At 36.2% G+C, this 19,047-nt stretch overlaps 1 protein-coding gene across 1 annotated transcript in view; it reads left to right on the top strand.

The window, feature by feature from the left end:
• The first annotated feature begins 3,049 nt into the window (after nucleotides 1-3,049).
• The window catches only part of CNGB3 (cyclic nucleotide gated channel subunit beta 3), a 153,289-nt gene continuing 137,291 nt past the window's right edge, over nucleotides 3,050-19,047 (top strand). The window contains exons 1-2 of the mRNA XM_077163224.1: nucleotides 3,050-3,160; nucleotides 7,786-7,867. Coding sequence (XP_077019339.1) covers nucleotides 3,050-3,160; nucleotides 7,786-7,867 — 193 coding nt within the window. The remainder of the gene's footprint in view (nucleotides 3,161-7,785; nucleotides 7,868-19,047) is intronic.

Below are 19,047 nucleotides of genomic sequence, written 5' to 3'. Positions count from 1 at the left end.
CTTTATTTTCAGAAATTTTTCATGTCAGCTGAATTACATTACATCTAGTTGCATTACTGACATTACATTACATTACCTGCAGATGACTGAAAAAAAATCTAAATACTCTAAATTTGTCATCACACAAAATCATGCTGGCAAATATTTCCATATATTGGTATACATATTTTATGATGAAAAACTTCTTCTAGGTTTCTTCGAAGTAGCAGTGGTGATAAACCTCTTTTGTAAGATCATTAAACATTCAATGTAACCAACTAAAATAAATACATTTGCAAGTTTTCTTTAGAAATTCATTTCTTGAATTTTATGTTTGTTTTCCTAATCCTACAAAACTAAAAACAACATAAAATTAGTGTGTTTAGTGCTTCTTGAAAATGAAATGGTCTAGAGTTCATGTTTAATGTAAAGAAAACCACATATCTAATTCATATTTATTGTTAATATTCAACAGTAGTTTGATAAGTCTTCGTTGCAGGTCTATTGTATTAAACACATTAATGGCTATAATCCCTTGATTAACTGAACACTGTTTCTGTGATCTGAAGTGACCTTCTGTTCCAGTTTTTCAGTAAATTCTCATCCTACAGGAGCCATCATGAGCATTAATTCTTCCATGAAATCTTCCTGTCCATTTTATGATCTGCTCACACCTAAGCAGACTCCTTCACTTGTTCTTCTGTGCTAAAATAGCACTGCTCACATAATTCCATTATAGAACTTTACTGTGATGGTTTATTTATCTTTTCCCTCTCTCTCGAAGAGCTAGCAAAATGCCTAAAACATGGTAAGACTCAAATTTTTAGTGCTCAATAAAATCAGATGCTTTGATATATGGAGTATTTCAAACGTAAATGCTTTCCAGAAACACAATATGTTTTATTCAATTAATTGGCATTTGTTGAACACTTTAAGTCAGTTCATTTTTATATGTCATCATGATATTCATTAGCTTTTACAATCTCCACAAATCCCTAATACCAGTTATTATAGCTTGCATTTTACAGGTGAGAGCCAAAACTCCCAGAGATTACACTCTCATTAAAATAAAAAAAAAATAACAGATCTGGAAATGGTTGTAAAATGAGAAGTGATAAAGTAGAAATCTTTTTATGGCACAAAGCAATATATGGACAACAAAGAACACATTATATATGTGTGTCTTGGGAGTAGAGAAAAGAAGAGAAGAGGTGGCAGAAGGAAAGGCTCGGCTTGAGTTAGACAGGAAATGTAAAAGCATTTCAGGCTGGGGGATAGTACATATAATAGAGCAAAGACACAGATAGAGGTAAGAAAATCCCAAAACTCTCAGGCACTGCATCTAGAACTATCCATTTTCTCATGCAACTGGGCACATTTTGTATACAGATTTTCAGAGGATTTTTTGAACAGTGTACGTGAAAACATTTCTCATAAAAGGGAGCCAGCTGGATGTGGGGACACCTCCATTTCTTCCCTTTTTACAAAGCTTCCATGTACCTCTTCCCAGCCCCATTCTCCAGCCAGCCATGCCACGTAAATCCATGAATTCCAGGTTTATTTACAATAAGCAATCTAGAACAAGCTTGCAATGTCCTACCAATAATACTTTATAGAGAGGGACTCCCTAGTATCTTTCCACTAGCAAATACCAGTAATAGGTTTACAATGAGGGTAAGGCCATTCACTTCCCTGAGGGTCCCAGATTGGGAGGAAATTACCCACAGCCCTGCTGTTAACCCTTTCCTTCTCATTACTTGACTTTGATGTTTATATTCTAAACTCAAAAAAATGTAATCAATTACAGGATTAGGGAATTATCTGAAGTTCCTAAAATGACCCCATAAATATTTGGTAATATATTCAGGATTATTTCTAAGGCAAAAATGAAACAAAAAATATTTGCCTTTTAAAGCAAATATAACCCATTTTCTTAGCAGAAAAATAAGTAGCTCTATGCTTCCAGGACATATAAGTAAAATTATGCATTCAATCAGTTATTTATTAGAATAGTTTCTTTTTGATTGCATGGTTGAATCTAAAATTAAAACTTCTAATTTATTTTCATCAATATGCTGCTTGTGATTTTTAGTAACATGGAGAACTTAATTAAAGCAATTTCTTCTTTTACAAGTACCTAGAAAATTTTCTGAATGAATGATAACAAATATACTTTAAAACGCATAGCTGACTTCTCAAGAAAAAAATGAAAATCCCAAGTTGCAGAAATGCAAGAGGACAGGAAGTATTTAATGAATTAATTCAGGATGTCAGAATGGGGCACTGGTAAAGTCTTTGATTTTAATTTAAGTGTAGACAAAAGTGGTCCCATCAAAAAATAAGCAAACAAACAGAAGCAGCTGTAACAGTACATCCTTGTGTGGACTACAAAAAATTCCATCCAACTGCACTAAATGCCAAGGAAGTTTGTCTGGACTCTAGGTAGAGAGAAGTCCTCCTTAACAAGTCTTAATTCTTAATTATTACACAAAAAAGAGCAGAAAAAAGAAACAAAACAGATTTTTTAGGATTATTGAAATAACCGCCAGAACAGAAAAGAGAAGCTGAGCTGAAAAGTAGTTATTCCATGGTATAGGATGGGTGAATGGGACACAGGGCAAGTGAACCATTGCTTTATATTATAGCCCTTTATTTTTATTTTTAAATCATTTCCATGTATTACTTTGATTAAAATTAGATGCAGATAGGTAGGTAAGTAATTAGAACGGAAGAAAGGAAAACAAATAAACCAGTGGGCGATATAATCACATTTAAATTCAATTCAAGGATGAAGTTTTGTTTAATCCTCTCCTTATAAATTACCCACAGGGGTATTTTGACTCTCTAAAGTTCATAAACAGAGTTCAAATTATCTAAGCAGAAGTAATTTGCTGCTCTTAAGCCAAAGCTCTAACTAGCTAGGGAGTTGCCTCCAGGAATTAACCAGAACAAAATCCTGATTAAATAACTAATTGGCTTATGTACTAATGAAAAGTAAAGCAAAGTACATTTCTCTACCTCTAGACACAGAGTCATAAAAACAGAGGTTTTCAGACCCACCTCTGAGAAGATGTTTAAATCACTGACAGTAAAATTCAACAAGGTGAGGCCTAGAGAAGGGAACGATGAGAACAAAGAAGGCTCTCACCCAAGCAATCAAACCGAGTCGTCCACCAGGCAGGTATGCTCTTTACATTCCGAAATTCAGTCTTGATTCTCATCATTTCTTGTATGGTGATGGATTTTAATAAATATTGTGATATAGATAAGCTTGCTTGGTGGTCTTACCTTGTACCGTCTGGGAGGTGTGTATTTGTCTTTTGGGGGCTTAGCCCATGTATTTATATATACTGTATAGCATTGCTTAAAACTAGAAAACCCAATGTTTAAAAGCCTTCATTTGGATTTGGAAAAAACAAGTAAGATTCTCAGTGCTGATTTTCATTTCTACCAACATCATGTGAAATTCTAGAATGTAAAATTCACTATGTGATTTCATTTTAACAATTTCAAAAATCCTGGCCCCCACAGTAAATCATATTTTAACCACATTTTCTCTAGACCAGTAGTACTTTATGGGGAGCAATTTTCCCCCCTCATGAGACATTTGGCAATATCTGAAGACGTTTTTAGCTGCCACAGCCTGGTTTGGGTAGTGGGTCAGAGGTAAAGCTGGAGGTGATATTAGTGGCATCATATGAGTAGAGGCCAGAGATGCTGCTAAATATCCTAGAATGTGCAGGATAGGCTCCAGGACATAGAATTATACAGTTCAAATTTTCAGGGATGTCAAGGTTGAGGAAATCTGTTCTAGACAAATCTATTCATCTGTGAGATGGATACAATACCTGCTTTGTAGAGTTGTGAGAACTAAAATCAGTATATATAAGGCACATACTAGGCACTTCCCAAGTGGTAGTTGCTATTATTACCATTAGTATTAAGTTGTGTGTAAATCCAAACTGATTATTAGATGAGCAATAGTCACTTATAACTATCTACAGAACAACATCTAAGCATTACTAGATTTACCTAAAAGAGCTATATAAAGGTTTTTAGAGCAATAATTGTTTTCCAAACTAAAGGAGTTGAATGGGGATGTAAAGTTCAGCAGGACTATATGTTGGGGGTTAGGGAATGATAGTACAATGATTCAGGTTTAAATGAGCCTAGAGGATAGAAAATGCCAAGATTACTTGAAATTGGCCCTGGAAAAATTGCCTTCCTTTTCTGATTAACACTGCAGTAGAGAGGAGATGTGGGAGATTGTGCTTGGAATTATTTTAGGAAAGTACTTTTGGCTTCTTTCTAATAGTTATGTCAGAATAAATAATCCCATACCTTAAAGTTATTTGCCGATTTAAAAACTCATGGATGTCACAAATATGAAGCAGGGCACTTCCCTTCAGCTTGCTCTGTTTCTCTCTGGAAACATCATTATTGTAAAGTTTAATCCCTTGCTTATCATAGTTGTTTTTCCCCAGCTAAAATTTTATTCTCTTTGGGAAGATAATAATTAACAGCAATTACTGTGTGCCAAACAACATGCTAAAACCTCTCCATGCATTATTGTCTTCAGTCCTCGTAACGATCGTGGGTCCTGTTATAATTTGCCATTTACACGTAGCTAGGAATCGCACAGCCTGGATTAGAACCCAGCTCTGACTCCAGCACCTGAATATGAAGTCACTAGGCTCTACTGCTTCAGAATAGGAGGACTATTAGTTGAACCAACTCTTTCAGATACTACCACCCACGGGATTAATTACAGGGATGCTAGAGAGAAGGTGAAAAGAACAGAAATTTCTTCAAGCCTCATCTTTACTTCTGAAACAGTAATAATACCTGAGAAGTGCTTAGACTTGGCTTAGGTAGAAAAATCTTGCCATTCTGACAGCCATAACTTATGAATATTAACCCTGAAGTCTACTGACATCACATTTTATCTTAAAAATCCTGTTTGGACGACCATTTACATCTGGACTTTCCAGAACATGTGGGTACAGAAACAAACACCTTTTCTCCAGTTTCAACTATGCTAAATGTTAAAAATGATGAAACATTAAAACCATATTTTCTTCTACAGAATATAACCTTTTTAAATGACATTTAAACAACAAGCTTCTGAAATATAAATAGTATAATTTGAGTCCTATAAGAAATACCAAGAGATATATAAATTATTTTACCTGGTGGGTTTTTTGGGGGGCGGGGGTGTGTATGTATGGGCCAGGAATCAAGCCTAGATCTCCTGCAAGCCAGGTGAGCATTCGACCACTAAAGCACCCCCATACACCGCATTTTTTTAAGTGTCATTTATAGTTCACTCTCAAACCAAAATATCATAGGTAATTCCCATTAATCAATAACATATAATTCAAGAACTGCAAACTCAGCCCAATTCAAACTCTCTATCATACTTCAAAATAAGACACAACTCAAATAAATCTATATTTTCATATGCATAGAGGCTATGATGAAAATGTTTATGACTAACATCATAACATGGAGCAAGCATGTTTGAAGTCAGAATGCTTTATCACTATTGAGTAGCTTGCCTGGCTTTTATGACAAAGCCACACAATGGGTTGGCTTAAACCACAAGAATTTATCGACTCACAGTTTTGAGGCTAGAGGCCCAAAATCAAGATGTCAATAAGGTAATGCATTCTCCTGAAAATCTGTACCTGAGGGTCTGCATATACTGGTGCTGGCTGGCTGTGCTCCTTGGGGCTGCTTGGCTTATAGCCTTGCCTCAAGTCACCACTCACATAGCAATGTCGTCTCCTTTAGCTTCTCTGTTCCTTTGACTTCCAGCTTCTGGCTACTTACTGTGACAGTCTCCCACTCTGGTTTCCAGTTTCTTTCTCTTTATAAGGCCTCTAGTAATCAAGATTAAAATCCAATCACATACAGTTGGGCCACACCTTAATCTAATAAAAACACTTTTGAGAGATCCTATTTACAATGGGCTCATGCCCACAGGAATGCATATCAAGACCAAGAAAATATCTAAATTAGGCTACATAATTCAATCTACCTCCTCCTAGATCCACAACTTGCTAGCTATGTTCACCTGCACCAGCCACAAAATCAGGCTCTTCTTGAGTAATATAAGAAAAATAAAAGCTGCCTTGCCTAGCATACGTGGTTATTGTGAGGTTTAAATGAAATCATCTGATTAATCTAATTTCCTGTTTAAAATGCTTCCATGATGTACAGTGTCTACAAATGATGTCAGAACTCCTTATCATGGCATACAAGACCTTTCCTTATCCCTGCCTGCTTTGCTAGCTTCATCTCCGACACTCTGTCCTATCCATCCACTTCTACTGTAATCTCCACCTTTATGCTTTGGCTCACCCTGCACCCTCTGTCTGGGGTGCTTTCCATGCCTTGCCCACCTGGAAAATAATAATCTTCTTCTTTAATAGTCTCCTTTCCTTTTTCTCCAGTAGTAATGGCCACCCAACTTTATGCCTATCTTTATCTTCTACAGACACTGTCTCATCATGTGTAAAATTCTCTTGCACTTACACATTTGTGCATTTCCTCCCCATGCTAGACTGTGAGCAGTTCAAGGTTTGTGGGTTATACCTTATTCAACATATTGAGTGCCTACTATGTGCCAAATTTTAGCAACTCATCGTACACATGGAAGGCACTTAATGTGAAAGTGTTTTGTTACTTATGAACCATAAACAGTTAAAACTCCTCAACCATTAGTAGATTTTATTCCAAAAGTTTGGGCAAGAACCAATTATTTTGAATTCAGACATGCTTTCCCAGAGGGAGAATAAAAGATATAACTCGAATACATTCCTAGGTCAGCTCATAGAAGTTTACTCTAGCTCCCCACAACCATGTGTAAATTTTATAGAATTAAAAATGTGTTTTGACTATACTTTGTGAAATCAGGAACTTCTTCCTCTGCTACATCCCCCAATTTTCTTACCAAGTGGATAGAACAGTGTCCAATGGGGACATTTCCAAATTTACTGGACTGAGAGGGAAATTAGCAAAGGCAAGAGCCAATGGCAGTAGTGAAGAGTAAGTGTGGGCAGAGAAAGGAGTTCAAAAGAGTGGCAGTGAGGAGCCAGCCACAAAAACTGAGCCTTCCTACAGACAGAAATCCCTCCAAGCATTCGTTTGTCTGGACAAACATCCTGAAACCTATGTTTTATTCTGCCAACCCCAAGAATTAGTAAACCTGCAGCCCTTCTCACAGAAACTGTTATTTTTTCCCAGGACTTCTCTCATTTCCTGGACCATAAAGCAGGATTACAGAAACTCATACATATCTACCCCACCTTTATTCAGTCCCTTGAAGGAGCCATTTTAAATTTTGCGTTAAGATAGTTATTATTTCTAGAAAATGGCAGACAGCAGAAAGTAAAATTGTATTTTTCTATCTTATAAACTTAATGCAGGAATAGCTATGTGGCATAGCTACATTTCAAAGGAAAGCTTAAATGCTCACGCAAAGAAGGAGGCAGAGGCTATTGAAATCAAAGAGAGGAGAAAGCAATGAGTGAAAGTGATAAACCACCTTCTTCTCTCCAACATTTTAAGTTCTACCAACTAAAGCCTGAAACCAAGAAGCTGGGAAGGTTGAAGTTCATTATTCAATAGGAGAGCCAAGAATATCCATTTAAGGGTGAGAATTATCATTTTTAGGACATTATAAACAAAGGATCTATTTCAATGATTGGATTAATAATGGAATAAAAAACTGTATTATATTTCTCATTCATTTTCATTTTATGTAAATTCAATATGTTAAACTCTCCATTTTGTTTCTCTAAGGGGGAAAGCAAAAATGAAGAGAAGTCTCTCAAAACCAAGACGTCTCCAGCCACAGCTGAAGAGCCACACACCAAAATAAAAGGTCAGAGCACAGTCAGGAGAAAAAAAACTAAAACGGAAAATGTATATTCTATGAAATGGTGTCTGAAATATGCCCTTGAATAGCTAAATCATCTGGAGTCATTCCTCAGCTGTGATCCTATCTGAAGATCTGAATATTTACAAAAACATTATTTCTCCATTCATTCTCTCATTCATCCATTCAGTAGATACTTTTTTATCACCTGTAACATGTCACGTATCATTCTATGGGATACGGTATGGTGGTGAACAATATGGGCAAAGTCTGTGCCAGTATGATGAAACATATGCTAGAAAGAATTAAATGAATAATAGACAAGTACATACATAATGAACAATATGAATTCAGGTAATGATTAGTGTTATAAAGTCAGAAAAATAGGTGTGGACCATACATGTTTAAAGATTCAGTGCTTACACCTCTACTCCCCTACTCTAAACTTTCGCCTTTAGAAATCTCACCTACTCCTAAGCTATCACAATGTATTACTTGTTTCTACATTGGTGTTTCCAAATCCACACCCGACCAATGCCTTTCTTAGGACCCTGTCCAATTTATTCAATCTAACCACTGGACATATACACTGCTATGTTCTCCTGACATCCCAAAGATAGTCTGTCTAAAACTAAATTCCTCATCTTCTCCTTCAAATAAGCTCCCTCTTCTGACTTACTTCTTCCCCTTGTATTATTATTATTATTTTAGTCTTCCAAGCTCAAATATCACTCCTATGTTGGTCCTCTATCTAAGTTGGCCAGTAAAGGAACTTAATCACCAAATCTCCCCTCTTAATGGCCCTCAAACCCACTTCCTTCCTTTGCATTCCCACTAACGATATCCTGGTTCTGGCCCTTTTTAGCCAGTCGTGCCTACACTACTCCTAGGCTCCCTAAGCAATCTCTTCTGTTTAGGACCCTATTTCACCCAATCACTCCCATTTTTATCTACCCTCATAATTAGCAGATTGTATTCCATAAATCACCACTTTTATCCCACACCTCTGCTCAAGAACCTTAAGTGTCTCCAAATAGCATTCAGGGCAAATCTGACATTGTAAGATCTAATACAATCTATTCCCAGCCTCACTTTCTAGGTCTTCTCTCTCCTTTCTCTTCAGTGGGAATACTATAGCCCAACCAAGCAAATACAAAAATGATAAGGAATCACGAGAACAGAATCTGCTGTTATTAAATGACAAAAATGAAATTGTCATAAAACTGAAACTTTTTTTTTTTTGCTTTTCATATGCTAGACAGTCTGTGCATGAAGATTTTTAAGGACTTCTAGTTTTACTAAACAAATTTTTTAATTGAGGAACAAATGAGTTTTTAATAGTCCAAATTCCCCAACTCTAAAGAGGAAGACTAAAAAGGCATGCAAATTACAAGCAAGATTGTAAATAAGAAAACAAATTACAAGGAAGATTATAAGTAAAAAAAAACAAATTCCTGTCAAGGAACACCCCCCCCCAAAAAAAAAAAACAAAAACAGCCCCACTTCCATTTTAGAACCTATGTTGAGAAAATAACTGAATTTAACCTGGGGATGCAGAACAAAACTTGAATATTTGGAAAGAAATGATATGCTCCCAGCTGGAAGAAAAACATTAAAAATATATCAATTTACTCAAATTAATTTGGATATTGATTTTGTACAATCTTTCTTTTCCCACTTTCAACAATATACTTTCTTTACAAACAGGTGGAAAAATTCACTTTAGTTTTCTCAATTTCATTTATTTGTTCTGAAGAACAGGAACTGGATTTTTATTGTTCAGATTAGAATGTAAGGAATAATTACTTTTTCTCATATAGTCCACTATTTTCATAACTTTATTTCTTTTGCATTTTCATGTCAGCCAAGAAAATAGCAAAACTGTATCTTCCAAATAGCCAGAATTTACTTGCCTGAGAAGAAAAAAACAGAAGGAAATGTTCTACACAATACATTATTCCAACATGAATGCAATTTAATATTACCTCCTAGGTGATGACTAAAGGTTGGCTATTCATCCTTAGATCATCTGATTTAAAATATTTAGTATGATTCGTCACCAAAAGAGTAAAGCATTTAATTATCATAAGGCTCCATTGTTGATAAAAGTCCATATATATGTGTGTGTGTGTGTGTGTGTGTGTGTATCTATATATATCTTCCACAAATAGCAAGATTCATACACCAAAAGGATATAGTAAAAATGTTTGTCCTTGTTTGTCCACAAATCTAGAACATTATTAAACCTGAAAATTTTTGTAAAAGGAGAGGAAGATCTTTACAGAGATCATATAAGAATCTTCACTGATACATTGAAATGTGGTTTAAAAACGGAGGTATTAAGAAGAACACAAACACTCTACAGTAGAAGCCAGTTCTACACAGGCCAAGAAAAGCCAAGAGAAAAAAAGAGCTAGAAACCACAGAATTTTCCAGATAATTCAAACTATATTTCACCTTTACTATGAGTTTTTATATAATAGTGATTATTTCAAACCTAAAATTCTTCTCACATAAAAACACAACCTTAATCATATGAAACCAAGGATCACATTTTGGGGATGACAGGTCTATCCTTATCCTTGTTATACTTTTTTTAAAAGTGTATTTGTAAGCTTAAATTTTTCATAGCTGGTAATAAAAACTTCATCGTGGAAGCTTCATTTAACAGAGGAGCAATTTGAGTGGGAAGGAAAAATGGTTTCATTTGAATCTGCAGACTTAGCATGTCTCCAAAGACTTTAACAGAAATAAGGATTATATTTAAGATATTTGGTCTTGAAAAAGCAAAATTATTAGTGGTTAAAGATAGCCTCTTATCTGTGTTTGGTATTTTTGTTTTCTTCCCTTCAAAACATGCAGGTGCAATGTCACAATATCTGCAGATGTTGATTTCTGATTATAGAATTTTATCTTCTGCAGAGCATGGTTTAATTTATGTCTGCCATGGAAATGAAAAACGCGAAACATTTTGGATCCAAATAAAAATGTTAGTCATGTCCTCTTTTGATTACAATCATCTGTCTTAGGATTCCACTTCACTTATAGTACATTAAGTGCTTCTTCAGACAAATGTTTTGATACCAGTAGAGGCAATGTAAATGACTTACCTAATGGTGTACGATGTTTTAAAGTGACCGTTTTTTGAGTGGACCGTTTTTGCGTGGTCAAAGTCGGGTGCCCATAGCTAGTACAGTGTCATAAGCTAGGTAATGATCCCCCAAAGATGTCTGTGTCCCTACCCTTAGAACCTCTGAATATATTACCATATATAACAAAAGGGAGTTTGCTGATGTGATTAAATTAAAGATCTTGAGATGTGAACGTTATTCTGGATTATCCAGATGGAGCCAATGTAATCACAATGGTCCTTATAAGAGCATGGCAAAACAGTCAAAGGCAGAAGAAGGAGATAGGACGATGGAAGCGGTGCTCAGATTGATATGTTGTGAAGATGGAAGAAGAGGCTACAAGCCGAGGAATGCACACAGCCTCTAAATGCTGGAGAAGACAAGGAAACAACTTCTCCTCTAAAGCCTCCAGAAGGAGCCGAACCTGAAGACCCAGTTTAGATTTCTGGAACCGTAAAAGAATAAACTTGAGTGCTTTAAGCCATGAAGTTGTGATCATTTGTTACATCAACAAGAAAAGTAGTACATATGCTTAAAACTCTCCTACACTTTAGATATAAAAAGTAGCAATAAAAAATGCAATATGCTCTACTCCAAGAAACATGTAAGTTAATAGGAAAAGCAATATCTTATACTAGAAGGAGCATTGATTTTAGAGTTTAACACCCTTGAATTCAAATTGTAACTCTGTAATGTGAAGTTAGTCAAGATCTTTTAACATGTCTTAGCCTCAGTTGATTCATGTACAAAGTTAAGGATGACACCTTTATCACTAGTTTGTGAATGAGAATTAAAATAGTTAGTGTTCTAGTTTGCAAGGTGCTGAAATGCAATATATCAGAAACAGAAGGGCTTTTAAAAGGGGGAATTTATAAACTTGCAAGTTTACAGTTCTGAGCCCATGGAAATGTCCAAATTAAAGCAAGGATATAGAATGTACAATCTAAGGCATTCAGGGAAAGATACCTCGGTTAAGAAGGCTTATGATGTTCAGGGTTTCTCTGAACAAGACAACTGGAATGGGTAGAGTCACATCTCCCTCTAATCAAAAGTCAGTATCCACAATTGGGTGAGCCACATCTCCTTGGAGATAATCAATTTTCTGACCTACAGTGCTAAATAGGGATTAAAAGAAACAGCTGCCTCCACAAGATGAATCAGGATTAAAACATGGCTTTGCTAGGGTACATAAACCTTTCAAACAAACACAGTTAGCATGTGTAACTCATTTGGTAGATTGTACTTCTAAAAGAAGCCAGGCAGATAGAAATGAGGACCGTGAGTGTCTTTTCTAAAGGGGCCAGCAGTCACATAGATGCAGCCAGTTGCCGCCAGGTGGGTATGGGTCAAGTGCTTCCATGGCCTACCCCATCTAGAGAGATTACAGAACAAATTTTAATTTGAAATCTCCCAAATTTTAATCCATTTTTAAATCACTAAGGAAAAAAAAACTTTTCTTGTCATTTAGCCTGTACAACTATTTTGTGATCTCAAACTAACCATGTGGTAGGCTTTTGGTTATCCTCTTACTCTTGCCTTCCTCTTTGCTCATGACCCCAATCCCAAACTGAGTTGCAGACAGACCACAAGTGTGGCACCTCCCTGCGCCTGCTATGTCTGATGGCTCTCCATAAGTTCCAGGTCTGCAGACATGTCTCAGACTTCGCCCAGTCCCTGACCATCTACCCAAACTGATCTACCCTGCATCTCATTTTCTCTCAGTCAACTCAGTTTAGACAGCCATCTACAAAGCTAATTCTCACCAAGTCTGTAATCCATACCAAAGGTCAACGCTCCTAGGATGGGATTTCAAGTGCAAAAGCAGAACAGGAGGAGGTAGAGAAATATGTTGATAGAAGAATCCTAAAACCACAACTTCCTTTCTATAAAAGAGGGCCCTAATTATTAGCATGTATATTAATTCAACAATCTGCTTGATCATTATTAAAATCCTAGCTTGATTAAATAAGAAGCCTATCTTCAGTCCTTGGCAGTAACAGTTACCTTATATAATCGAATGTGTCTCATATGGAATAGGAAAATAGGTAGACTGTCTACTGAAATTGAATTTACATGAATCAGTGAAGTTCTCTGTATAAGATCAACCAGCTTGATTGACATGCATGGACAGCTACTACTGTGACTAATTATAGTGATATAAGCCGTTCCCTTTCACTGTCAAACCTATTTATCAGGTAAAGCATAAGTGGGAGAATGGAAACCAAAAAGATGTATGAAGCCATGTATTAAAACTACCTGAACATATTTCTGTTTCATTCAAACAGGAATAGTCTTATACAATAAACTATTAGATTTATAGAACTTAAGAAGTATTCTTTCAAATACCTGACACCATGATGAACAAAAAGAATGAGCAATGAATATATTTGGCATGTGAAATTTCTGAAAACAGTCTAGGAAAACAATAAACGTAATGTGCTTTAAAGTCTAAAATGATGAAAATTCCCTACCCTGCTGGTTTGGCAAAGGACAGAGACATAACCAGGGCAGCATCAGTGACAGGAGCTTGTCATAAGAAAATCCGTTTCTTTGTTTGTTTTTTAGTATGGGCAGGCACCGGGAATCAAACCCAGGTCTCCGGCATGGAAGGTGAGAACTCTGCCTGCTGAGCCACTGTGGCCCACCCAGAAAATCTGTTTTTAGCTGGAACTGAAAAACTTTCCAGGTGTTGGAAGCAATCCAAGAAGCTCCTTTCTCTGCCTCTTGCTCACAGCCAATTAGGTTTCATTTTCTCATGACCACTGTCTTTTTCTCTGCATATCAACCCCGGACCCCTCTCCCACTCCCATCTATTCGTTTTCTAGTCCAGGGGCAATGGTCTGACTGATTTTGAGAACAGTCATTTCCCTTGGACAGGGCCTGTCCCACCACCACCGTGGATGGTGGCCGTTCTAGGTCAGGGGCCCAGCTGCGGGTGCGATGGCTCATGGTCCCTGCAAACCCAGTGGCAGTGGTGGAGTTAGGGCAGCAAGAGGTTAGGCATGGAAAGCACATCCCGTGTTAAATATCTAATATTTAAAGCCAGATTCTGACTGGCTTCTACCTGTTGTTGTTTTTTGTTTTTGTTTTTGTTTTTGTTTTCTATACTGGATGGTGGGGTCACATTTCATCCCTTTTTCATGTGAGTATCCCGTCAGTGCAGCGCCATTTATTGAATTTTTTTGTCTGTTTGTCTTTGTTGGTTTCTTTGTTTGTTTGGGAAGTACATGGGCTGGGAACCTAACCCGGGTTTCCCACATGGCGGCAAGAATGCTACCTGTTTATAAATAGAAAGACTAAGAGAATCTAACCAACGTGGGCAAGGTTGGGTTTTTTTTTCTTTTTTGCATAAAATGCCATGCATTTTTTGTAGATCACATTATTTAAGTGTATTTGTGTAATCTACTAAATCACATTTTGCTTTGGGCTTCTTTCTACTGAAGAATGAAGCTGAATTGTGAGAATTTGCTCGTGCCTCTGTGGTCCTTGGGACTCAATCTTAAGCAAATGGAAGCTCTAACATGTCCCAAATACGTCAGGGCTGTGCAGGCCTGAAAGAGTTAATATATTCAAAAAAACAAAAGAGAAGGCAATTTATCCCAGTCTGGCTGGTAGAATACACTGTAAAGAGTTAATATATTCAAAAAACAAAAAAGAAGGCAATTTATCCCAGTCTGCCTGGTGGAATACACTGTATTTATATTACAATTTTTTCTCAAGTGGAGCCTTTATCTAATCCTTACAGAAATACCTATGACACAAGTATTTCTCATTTTATGGATGAGGAAACCGTTATAGAGAACCAGCTTATCCAGAGTCAACCCAGGGAATTTGTGATGTTAGGATTAGATTTCTCTATTTGGTACCCAGCACAGTAATTCACCACATTTCTTAATACCTGTAGATAAAATGTGTTTTCTAGATGAATTAGTCATAGTGAAAACATCCCTGAAACCAAGCCTGATGGTGAAACAGGACTGCTAAGAGGACACCCTCACTCCTCGCACAGCACTAAAATACCTTAGTGGGAGCCATATTCTTTTTATTTGTCCATTTCTTATCTTGTGATGATACATCCTAAAGTCAAATCTGTCTAAATATAAAAATCCTCTCAGGACTTTGTAGCACTTTTTGGCTCACTAGTGGACACCTAACTTTTGCCGTAATGCAAGGACCCCCATCATACCTCCCTTAAGGCAGACTCTAGCTTCTGCCTGAACCCTGAGCAACCCGGCTCCCCGCTCCTCACAAAGCAATCCGTTTTGCTGTTAGATAAGTTTGCTGTTAAAATATTGGGGGGTTTGTTTGTTTCTAAAATACTATTGTTGGATCTTTCTTCTGCCTTCTGGAATAGAATAAGTAAATCTATTTTCTTTTCTATACAACTGCTCTTCAAAGAATTTGAAAAAACTATTAGATCACCAGCTAGTCTTCAATACTAGCTAAGTTCCTTAACCCGTTCTTCAGATGGGATGATTTACAGGAATTTCAACTACTCTGATTCCATCTTCTCTGGGATTTTTTTCATAGATTGCATGCTTACTTCTTAATATAAAATATTTCACATTTCCATTCTTACAAATGACACGCTTAAGGGTGCTCTTTGAGATTTTATTTGATATACAATGCTGTAATATTTAACAATTTCCTCCAAGTTATTTGGCAATCTACAGCGTTACAATAAAATTTGAATTATGATCGATCAAAGAGCTAAAATTAAAAACACTCTAAATATATAACATACTCTAGCAGCTAGATGATAGCAAAAATGGATAAAGTTTTATTTTACAGATACAGTTTTTATTTAGGAGTCCTTAGAAATTACCCACAAGCTGAATCAAAAATGCAATCATGGTCCCAGAAAATAATCATTACTCATATACATCTTAAAACTATACTATTCATTTATGGGTGGGCCACAATGGCTCAGCAGGCAGAGTTCTCGCCTGCCATGCCGGAGACCTGAGTTCAATTCCCCATGCCTGCCTATGTGAAAAAAAAAAATGTATTATTCATTTTTTCTCTTTGGTAGAGAAGTTGTGGGTTTATAAAACAATCATACATAAAATACAGGATTCTCATGTGCCACCCTATTATTAACAACTCAGTGGTGTGGAATATTTGCTACAATCGATGATAGCACATTTTTACATTAGTATTATTAACAATTGTTCATGGTTTAACTTAGGGTTCACTCTTTGTATAATGTAGTTCCATGGATTTGGTTTTAATTTTTATACTGTCACCACATAGACAGCCTAACATTTCTCCTTTCCATTACACTCCATCATAGATGTCAGTGCTGCTAATGACATTCATGATATTGTACTATCATCGCCACCATCCATTACCAAAATGTTTCCATCATTCCAAATAGGAACCCTGTACGTTTTAAGTTTTACTTCCCATTCCCTATCCCCACCCCATTCCCTGGTAACCTGTATGCTAGATTCTGACTCTATGCGTTTGCTTATTCCAATTATTTCAAATCAGTGTGGTCATACAATATTTGTATCTTTTGCCCCTGACTTATGTCACTCAACATGATGTCTTCAGGGCTCATCCATGCCACATGTATCAAGACTGCATTCCTTTTTACTGCTGAATAATACTCCATTGTATGCATATGCCACATTTTGTTTTCTCATTCATTGGTTTAGGGATACTTGATTTGCTTCCATTTTTTGGCAATTGTAATAATGCCACTGTGAACACTGGTGTGCAAATATCTGTTCGAGTTTCTGCTTTCTATTCTTTTGGGTATATACCTAGTAGAAGGATTGATGAGTCATAGGTTAATTTTATACTTAGCTTCGAAGAACTGCCAAACTTTCTTCCACAGTGGCTGCACTATTTTATATTGCCACTAACAATGAATGAGAGTTCCTATTTCTCCACATTTTCTCTAATACTTATTATTTTCTGTTGTTTTTTTTAATAGTGGCCATTTTAATGAGTGTGCAATGGTATTTCATTGTAATTTTGAATTGCATTTCCCTGACAGCTAATGATGTTGAGCATTTTTCACATGCTTTCTGGCCATTTGTATATCTTCTTTGGAGAGGGATGTCTATTCAAGTCTTTTGTCCATTTTTTAATTGGGTTATTTATCTGTTATTAAGTGGGAGGATTTCTTTTTTTTTTTTTTCAACTTTTTTTTTATTAATTAAAAAAAGAATTAACAAAACAATTAGAAATCATTCCAATCTACATGTACAATCAGTAATTCTTAATAACATCACATAGTTGCATATTTATCATTTCTTAGTACATTTGCATCGGTTTAGAAAAAGAAATAAAAAGACAACAGAATAAGAATTAAAACAATAATAGAAAGAAAAAAAAACAAAAACAAAAAACCTATACCTCGCATGCAGCTTCATTCAGTGTTTTAACATAATTGCATTACAATTGGGTAGTATTGTGCTGTCCATTTCTGAGTTTTTATATCCAGTCCCGTTGTACAGTCTGTATCCCTTCAGCTCCAATTATCCCTTCTCTTTTTTTTTTTTTTTTTAATTAACGGAAAAAAAGAAATTAACCCAACATTTAGAGATCATACCATTCTACATATGCAATCATTAATTCTTAACATCATCACATAGATGCATGATCATCGTTTCTTAGTACATTTGCATTGGTTTAGAAGAACTAGCAACATAACCGAAAAAGATATAGAATGTTAATATAGAGAAAAAAATAAAAGTAATAATAGTAAAATCAAAACAAAACAACACAAAACAAAACAAAAACCTATAGCTCAGATGCAGCTTCATTCAGTGTTTTAACATGATTACTTTACAATTAGGTATTATTGTGCTGTCCATTTTTGAGTTTTTGTATCTAGTCCTGTTGCACAGTCTGTATCCCTTCAGCTTCAATTACCCATTGTCTTACCCTGTTTCTAACTCCTGCTGAACTCTGTTACCAATGACATATTTCAAGTTTATTCTCGAATGTCCGTTCACATCAGTGGGACCATACAGTATTTGTCCTTTAGTTTTTGACTGGATTCACTCAGCATAATATTCTCTAGGTCCATCCATGTTATTACATGGTTCATAAGTTTATCTTGTCCTAAAGCTGCATAATATTCCATCGTATGTATATACCACAGTTTGTTTAGCCACTCTTCTGTTGATGGAGATTTTGGCTGTTTCCATCTCTTTGCAATTGTAAATAACGCTGCTATAAACATTGGTGTGCAAATGTCCGTTTGTGTCTTTGCCCTTAAGTCCTTTGAGTAGATACCTAGCAATGGTATTGCTGGGTCGTATGGCAATTCTATATTCAGCTTTTTGAGGAACCGCCAAACTGCCTTCCACAGTGGTTGCACCCTTTGACATTCCCACCAACAGTGGATAAGTGTGCCTCTTTCTCCGCATCCTCTCCAGCACTTGTCATTTTCTGTTTTGTTGATAATGGCCATTCTGGTGGGTGTGAGATGATATCTCATTGTGGTTTTGATTTGCATTTCTCTAATGGCCAGGGACATTGAGCATCTCTTCATGTGCCTCTTGGCCATCCGTATTTCCTCTTCTGAGAGGTGTCTGTTCAAGTCTTTTTCCCATTTTGTAATTGGGTTGGCTGTCTTTTTGTTGTTGAGATGAACAATCTCTTTATAAATTCTGGATACTAGACCTTTATCTGATATATCATTTCCAAATATTGTCTCCCATTGTGAAGGCTGTCTTTCTACTTTCTTGAAGTTCTTTGATGCACAAAAGTGTTTAATTTTGAGGAGTTCCCATTTATTTATTTCCTTCTTCAGTGCTCTTGCTTTAGGTTTAAGGTCCATAAAACCGCCTCCAGTTGTAAGATCCATAAGATATCTCCCAACATTTTCCTCTAACTGTTTTATGGTCTTAGACCTAATGTTTAGATCTTTGATCCATTTTGAGTTAACTTTTGTATAGGGTGTGAGAGATGGGTCTTCTTTCATTCTTTTGCATATGGATATCCAGTTCTCTAGGCACCATTTATTGAAGAGACTGCTCTGTCCCAGGTGAGTTGGCTTGACTGCCTTATCAAAGATCAAATGTCCATAGATGAGAG

Source organism: Tamandua tetradactyla, chromosome 6 (genome assembly GCF_023851605.1).
Source record: "Tamandua tetradactyla isolate mTamTet1 chromosome 6, mTamTet1.pri, whole genome shotgun sequence".
Classification (NCBI taxonomy): Eukaryota; Metazoa; Chordata; class Mammalia; order Pilosa; family Myrmecophagidae; genus Tamandua; species Tamandua tetradactyla.
This window is presented reverse-complemented; position numbering and strand designations above follow the sequence as displayed.